Source organism: Penaeus vannamei, chromosome 11, assembly GCF_042767895.1.
Source record: "Penaeus vannamei isolate JL-2024 chromosome 11, ASM4276789v1, whole genome shotgun sequence".
Taxonomy (NCBI): Eukaryota; Metazoa; Arthropoda; class Malacostraca; order Decapoda; family Penaeidae; genus Penaeus; species Penaeus vannamei.
Window position 1 is genome coordinate 25,282,681 of NC_091559.1, and position 7,500 is coordinate 25,290,180.

The 7,500-nt window shown below is 44.9% G+C and overlaps 1 protein-coding gene across 1 annotated transcript in view; it reads right to left on the reverse strand.

Annotated features, from left to right (window-relative positions):
* The window catches only part of LOC113818286 (protein tincar-like), a 64,521-nt gene that overhangs the window by 6,374 nt on the left and 50,647 nt on the right, over positions 1-7,500 (reverse strand). The window contains exon 5 of the mRNA XM_070127126.1: positions 1-102. This exon is cut by the window's left edge and continues 169 nt beyond it. Coding sequence (XP_069983227.1) covers positions 1-102 — 102 coding nt within the window. The remainder of the gene's footprint in view (positions 103-7,500) is intronic.

Genomic DNA, 7,500 nt, shown 5'->3' on the forward strand with positions numbered 1-7,500 from the left:
GCGGCGACGGCGTGTGGGGGCTGATGGTCACGTTGGCGCCCAGCACGGCCACGCGGTCGTTGTGCGGCACCAGGAAGTCCAGGTCCGTGCGCCAGATCTCCTCTGCGGGGAAGACGGCTGAGGTTAGCGGCGGGGGAAGAGGAATCATAAAAGCTTCATGAAAACTAAGAGGATATGGTTAACGGCGGGGAAGAGGAATCATAAAACCTTCATGAACCAAGAGGAAAGGATAATGTTTAGGCGGGGAATAGGACTCATAAACCTTCATGAAAAGTATGAGGAAATGGCTAGTGTTAACGGCGGGGAAGAGGATTTCTAAAACCTTCATGAAAAAAAGAGGAAATCCAAATGTTATGTCGGGTTTAGAGCGCGAGGTGAGTGCAGGAAAAAAAACAGAAAAATAATAAGGAAAAGGTATATAAGATCATATTCTCTTCCACACACACACACACACACACACACACACACACACACACACACACACACACACACACACACACACACACACACACACACCACACACACACACACATTAATAATTATGTATAGAAGTTCCCCCACGAAAGCTAACGTCCCTTGCAATCATAAATATCAACGGTGATGAAGCATATTTTCCCGGGGAAAAAAAAGTAAACAATAACACGTACCCTCATAGAGAAGCCCAGTAAACAACCCAAGTAAACAAAGTTAGCAGGGTAAATATTGACGCCTCCCCCCCCTCCCCCTCTCTCTCACCCCACGTATTTACCGGTAATAACAGGGTTGCTGACACGATACCTCGATAACAAGCAATAACAACCCCTAATCATTTGTGGCAATTGCTAATCATCAATCCAGGTGTAATGCGATAGACACATTGGCTCCCCCCCCCTTTCGTGAAGTCAGGTGCTGATCTACCGTTTTTGAAAGAAAAAGAAAAACGTGAACAAAGAGTAATAAATTATAAAGACAAATGTGGTCAAACAAAAGGAAGACTGGAGAATAGATGAAAGAAAAAATAATAATAAATAATAAAAAGTAAGAAATAGATGAAAATCGAAAATAAACTAAATCAAATATAAAAGTCTGCCTTTTTGAAAAACGTAAAGAAAATGAAATAACTAAATACAAATACGATGAAGGCAAAAAAAAAAGAAAAAAAAAAGAAAAAAGAATGAAATACAAAAAAAGATAAAAAGTCCGAAATAGATTAAATCATTATCAAAATTAAAAACAAACTAAATAAAATATAAAAGTAAACATGATAGCGTGAGCATGGAGCAAATATTTGTTTTGTTGCCTACACTATCTTGTTTCCTTCGCCTGGGAAACGAGCTTAGTGAGAGGTTCGCACGCATACGACTTCTCTTCACGAGCATCCAAGGTTTTAACACACTGACATGGTAACAAATATTCACGACATTATCCTTTATCCGGACTTTCACTTTGGGATATGACACTTGCCGCTTTTTTTTCTCTCTTTCTTTTTTTCTGTTCGCACGGAGAAGCCAAAATTTCGAGCTAATATTCAAGGGAAGGTGAAAGGATTTCCGGACTTTTCCTCGCCTCTCCCTCCTGCCGCGGCTGCAAAAGGAAGCTTTGGACGGGAGGGTCAAGGAGAGCGGAGGGATAAGGCGGGTTAAGACCTTCTGCCCACAAGCGAAGACCAATACCGGGGGCTAAGCCTTGGCGGGAGGGAGGGGGAGGGGAGGAATAGTGACGGGGGGATGGGGGGAGGCAAGGTGTTTGCCTTCCTCTCTTGCAAAGGAAAAGCCTCGCAAGGTGCGCCCGTGTGTGTGCGTAAATTACCGAGCTTGCACGAACCACAGATGATACCGGGCAGGGAAGGACGGGAGAAGGAGGGGGTAGAGCGGAGAAGGCAGGGGAAGAACGGAGAAAGAAGGAGGAAAACGGAGAAGGAAGGGTGAACGAAGAGGAGGCAGAAAGAAAATAAACCCTTTCCTTCGCGCTGGCAAAGGTGTCCCTCGCTCGCACGTGGTTCGTCCCAACACTTAATTTGGGGATTCGAGGCTGTGGCTCCGGTAAGGCAAACCCAACTTCTTCTTACCTGTCACGTCAACCAAACATAAAAATCTATTTTGGGTTCACTCAGCGCATAAAGACAAAGTCATTACGAACCAATCAAGCTCTTCAAAGTCAACTTCCTCCTGCGGGTTATTTGGTCATTAAGGCTGAGTCAGCGTCAGTAAACATAAGACTCGAGGCTGATCGAGGAGCGGGTAAATCGTCCTCCTTTGGCCTCAGCTTTCGACCTTGGGCCTCGTCTTGGCTAAGGAGAGTCGGTGGAGTTTGCGGAAGGCGAGGCAGTCACACGGCGGATGAGGGAAGTTCCTTCATTTCGGTGCTCTAAGGGGAGCTGTGTAGTAAATTACGTAGTACGTGTCACTTTTTATTATATGTAGTTTATGTTTATTGATATCCTTGGTATTTCCACAATTCCCTATTCATTCCCTTTTGTAAGTTCCAGCTCTAATTTCCTTTTGTAAGTTTCTGGTCTTCACTCCTTCCTGTACTTCGGTCTTGTCAGTTAACGTTCATTTTTGATGACTAGTAATATTACTAATACTGCTTTAATGAAATAAATTCTAAACTAAACGAGAACTAATACCCTAAGATGCATGAGCAGCCGGTGTCGACCCAAAGCAAACCCACAGAAAAAAGGAAAGAAAAAAACGACACGATAACTTTGGAAGTCCTTTAAGCCTTGGACTCAAAGGACGACTTGCGTCAATCTGGAATTTTCCTTCAACTTTCTCGGGAATATTCTCGGCCTTCAAAGGTGAGAGAACCGATGGCACAAACCGTGAATCTGAGAGCAGAACGCAGGGGGCTCCTATAACGGGAGCTTTGGAACTCGTAAACAGCTTACAACGGCGGTCGTAGAAGCAGCCCGAGCGACGCAAGTCCATCATCGCCACCGCCAGTCCAAGCTCACTGCTGCAGCGCCTCAGCAGACGCAACGACAGAGAGCGGCAGAGAGCCCAGACGTCCCGCAGTATAAGGGCAATCGCCACAATGCAGTCTGAGGTACTTGGCCCATTGGCGATTCCTCGACCGGATTTAGCCAATAAGAAATCAAAGTGTTGAAGCCAGGTGGGGCTCTGGAGGGCCAATCATTCACAGTATTGGCCAATAACCGGTGGAAATTGGTATCGGAAGTGGCTTTGCTTTGGTAAAGTGGCCGGGCCTAAGGTACCAGGGCATTACTTGCCAGGGCTGGTGGCACATAAAACTCCTTCCATGCTCATTTCCTTTTACAGTTTGTCGTTCTTCACCACTCATGTTTACCCATCTGCGCCATCGCCTTAAAATCAATGGTTCAACATAGGAGGATGAATATGAATATGAATAAATGAATAAACAAGAAAATAAAAAAAGTTCTCCCGTGATTTGCAGGTTCATCTCGCAGTCAATATTTCGATTAATCACGGAACAGGAAATTGCATTTCTCCCTCTTTTTGTGCTCTGAATAATGGAACGGAGGCTGCGAGCTGTCCAGGCTAGGGGGGAAACAGAGCATATGAAGACAGGAGCAAGCGAGGGGGAGTAAATGGGGAGAAAAAGAGGAGATGGGGCGGGGAAATTGAAAATCACGAGAGAAAGAAAGAATGGGAAATACCCCAAAAGAAAAGGAAAGAAGAAAACCGAAATAAAGACCAAAAAGGAAAGCACTTCCATCTTTCCTCTGCAGTAAGATAAAACACAACGAATGTAATTGGTGCTGGAGCCTGTACGCCAAACTCTGTACAGGACAAAAGCACACGTTTGTCGAGGTACTTAGCAACACACTTTACACAGTAGTACAACCTCTCCCTGTCCTTCCGTGGTGGAGGGGGTGGAGGAGGAGGGGAGGGGGGGTATTCCATTGATCGTTATCCCCCTCTCCCTCTCCCTCTCCCTCTCTTTCTCTCCCTCTCCCTCCCTCCCTCTACGCGCTGCAGTACTCGTACTCTCCCTCCTCCTCCTCTTTGCCTTCCTACCATTCGCGTATGCATTTTTTGTACATATTCTAATCTGTTTCATTTTCTCGTTCATTTGTTTTCCTCTTCTTCCTCAGACGTTTGAGTATTTCTATCCCAAACCATCCGGCAGGTTTAGTATTCGGGAACCCTAAACTCTGGAGGGTCAGAAACCCAGCCCTTGTTTCAAAGTTTAATTTGAACTCCCTCTATTCTCCCTCATATACTATGCGATTCCCTTTCACTGCCCATCCCTCAACTCCCCTTCCTCTATATTTCCCTTTTCCCTTTCTACATAAAAGCGTCTACTCTTTCTCTCTATATATATGATATATATGTATATATTTTCCCCCTCCCCCCCCCCCTCTCTCTCTCTCTCTCTCTCTCTCTCTCTCTCTCTCTCTCTCTCTCTCTCTCTCTCTCTCTATATATATATATATATATATATATATATATATATATATATATATATATATATACATATATATATATATATATATATATATATATATATATATATATATATATATATATATATATGTATCTTCTCCCTCTGTGTATTATTCTAGTTTTATTCTATTTCTTTTTCTCTCCCCCACTCCTTTTCTTCCCTCATCCATCATAGTCTAAATTTACAGCAAATTCTCGTATTCAGTTTATCTTCAAATCTGTCCGAAATATCATGCCATCTGGTGAGAGTAAATGTTTATTCATAGAAAACAGACTCAGGGATAACTACTGTATTTCAAACACCAGCTACGCTTACGAATGCGTCTGGAAAGGCAACTCCCCGTGCTCTCCTGTTTTCATCCTTTCCCCGTCATTGAGCATGAATCCACCAGTGAATAAAGTCATATGTTGGCCTCTGGATGGTCGCTGCCAAGAGGTCTGTGACGCCCAATCAAGGCTAGCATTATGTTCAGTAATTAGGTGTCTTCATCAGCCAATCTGGAGTGGCTCGCGAGAGAGGGATATGGTGCTTTATTTGTTTGTTCTTCCTCTTTCAAGTTTTATTTTTCAAAAAAAAAAAAAAAAATGAAATAAATGTTTTGTTCGAAGTTTACTGTACTTGGGCACCAAAGTCTGCCTGATCGATTGCCAAGTGACAGTTTCACTTATTGGTTTCCCAATGGGGTGATTTTTCTTCAACCGCTTCACATCAAGACCATTCCCTGTAAAGTCCTCGAATCCAAGTCGTGGTACTATATTTTAACAAAAAATACTCCTGCTACTTTAACGGTGAGTTTTCATTATTGTTCATTCTTATTGTACTTGTGGAATTGATACCGAAGAATAGTTCCCGGATATTAATCCCCGTATCGGTTTCATTCCTACTGGCGCGTGAGGTCCCATAAGCCTGTCGCCTCCTGGGCCCATCCCGCCGTTAGTCTCGAGAGCGAGCGGCGGCGTCTTTCTAGACCTAATATAGACCCGGGTGTAAGTCACGAGCGCCGGCCTCTGTTCGCCGCGAGGGGAGACGGACGCCGAGGGGAACTCGCCACATAAATCACCTCGTCGGAGCCGTTCCTCGCGACTCTCGCTGCGTTTCGCTCGCCTCGTCCCGTTCCGAGCGCCCCCCCCCTTCTTGTGGCGTCGGGGGACGGATGGCTACAACTGAATTAGGCTCGGCGTCGCAACTAAGCCCGTTTAATTAGGAAGAAAATAACCAAATCATGTATGGCTTGATGTTGACGTGGGATGTGGTTGTTCAGATTCCTTGTACCGTGAATGTTTGTTTCCAAAGATAGCACAGCTTTCTTCGCTCGCTTTTCTTTCGCTTTCGCTCTTAACAGCATATGTTATTTTGTACCAGTTGTAAGAAAACGAACCGAGATGAAATTCTCGAGTGCCGCTGAGAGAGAAACAATAAACAGCAAGCCATAAATCTAGGCATTCCGGAAACTGCGTAATATGAGAAGGCCCCGCTGCGTCTCCCGCTAAAACTGTCCCGCTTCCGAAGATCCTGAATCGCTTCTTTCACAAAAGGCAAGAACTAGAAGAGGAGGAAGAGGAGCTGCGAGAGGACTAGCCGGGATAGATGGAAATTTGGTTAATGAAGCCGGCTCATCTACATCCCATGGGGGTCGTGCAGCAAGAGCCGAGCAGAATGGTTCATACGAGCACTAAGGGCTCACTGAGTCACACTCTGATGTTGGGAAATTCATCGTTATCAGCGCCATCTACATTACATATTATGAATCGGAGTCACGTGATATAATACCGGATGTTTCTAGATGAGATCCTTGAGACCATACGGTTTCCAGTCTCCCGAACACGACGGAGCAGACGACAAAAAAATAAACCCATACATCACAAGTAACATTATCTCGCAGCTGGCGTCTACCCCTACTTCACCTACCGTCCTTCGACCCCCCCCCCCACGCACACTCCCGTCCCTTTCCCCTTATTCCTTTTTTGAGGGAGCCCAGACAGCGTGGTGCCAGGACCTGTCTCCTAACTCGTGGCTGCGACCCCGACTTATTCCAATTCTCTCCCACCTTTATTTTTGTTTTTAAATATTTGCTAAATTTCCCCTCGAAACCACAACACAAAAGGAGACAAACCTTAAACTGAAATATTTCCCCTTTTTGTAACTCTAACCAGCAAATGGCAGAGTCAAAAAAGGCGAACGAAATTAAATCCTGCGCCACACACACTCAGCCGAATTAAATGAACAGGTCATTACGTCAGGCGCTGACGCTGGGGAATTTAGTAGCGCCGAGAGAAAAACTATCCGAATAGATCTCTCTTTCTCAGACAGACACGCGATAAATAGAAGAACCATTTTCTAAAGTTTCTAAGTGACTTTAAACAGAGTCTGGAACATTTGAAGTTTCGGCAAAGAAAAATTAATAGTATAATTTTTACATTCAGACAGCACCGTTGTAATAAGAGAAAGTTGAATTGGAGATAATGGTGGTGATGATGATGATAATATAAAGAATGGTAGTATTTAAGATAATGGTCACTTTGGAAGTTTTTAATTCGGACAACAATAACCTCAATAAAAATCACACCCATCACAAAAAAGATCAAAGTCACCTTCCAAAATGTTTGCTTTCTCTCCCTTCCCTCACCCTTTAATTTTCCCTTCTCACCCCTCCCCCTCCCTCCTTTCACCCCCTTCCCCTTCTTGTCGTACCCCCTCCCCTCCCCATTCTCAATCCTTCTACTCTCCCCTCATACCCTACCCTCTGCCCTTTAACCCCTTCGCCTCACCACCTTACCCCTTCTACCCCTTCCTTACCCCTCTACCCCTTCCCCACCCCTCTACCCCATCTACCCCTTTCCCTTTCCCTTTCCCCTCCCCCACCTATATACCATCTACCCCTTCCCCTCCCCCTCTACCCCTTCCCCACCCCTCTACCCCTTCCACCCCTTTCCCTTTCCCCTTCCCCTCTACTTTTCTTTGATCAAACAGAAGATAAATCCTTCCCTGAGCTATAATTCAAGGGGCACCTTCTTCGGCCACGTCACCGTAAGTGGTCGTTTTCGATTCGGAAAATCTTTAAGACTTGGCAAGGTGTCTGAGGCGACGGAC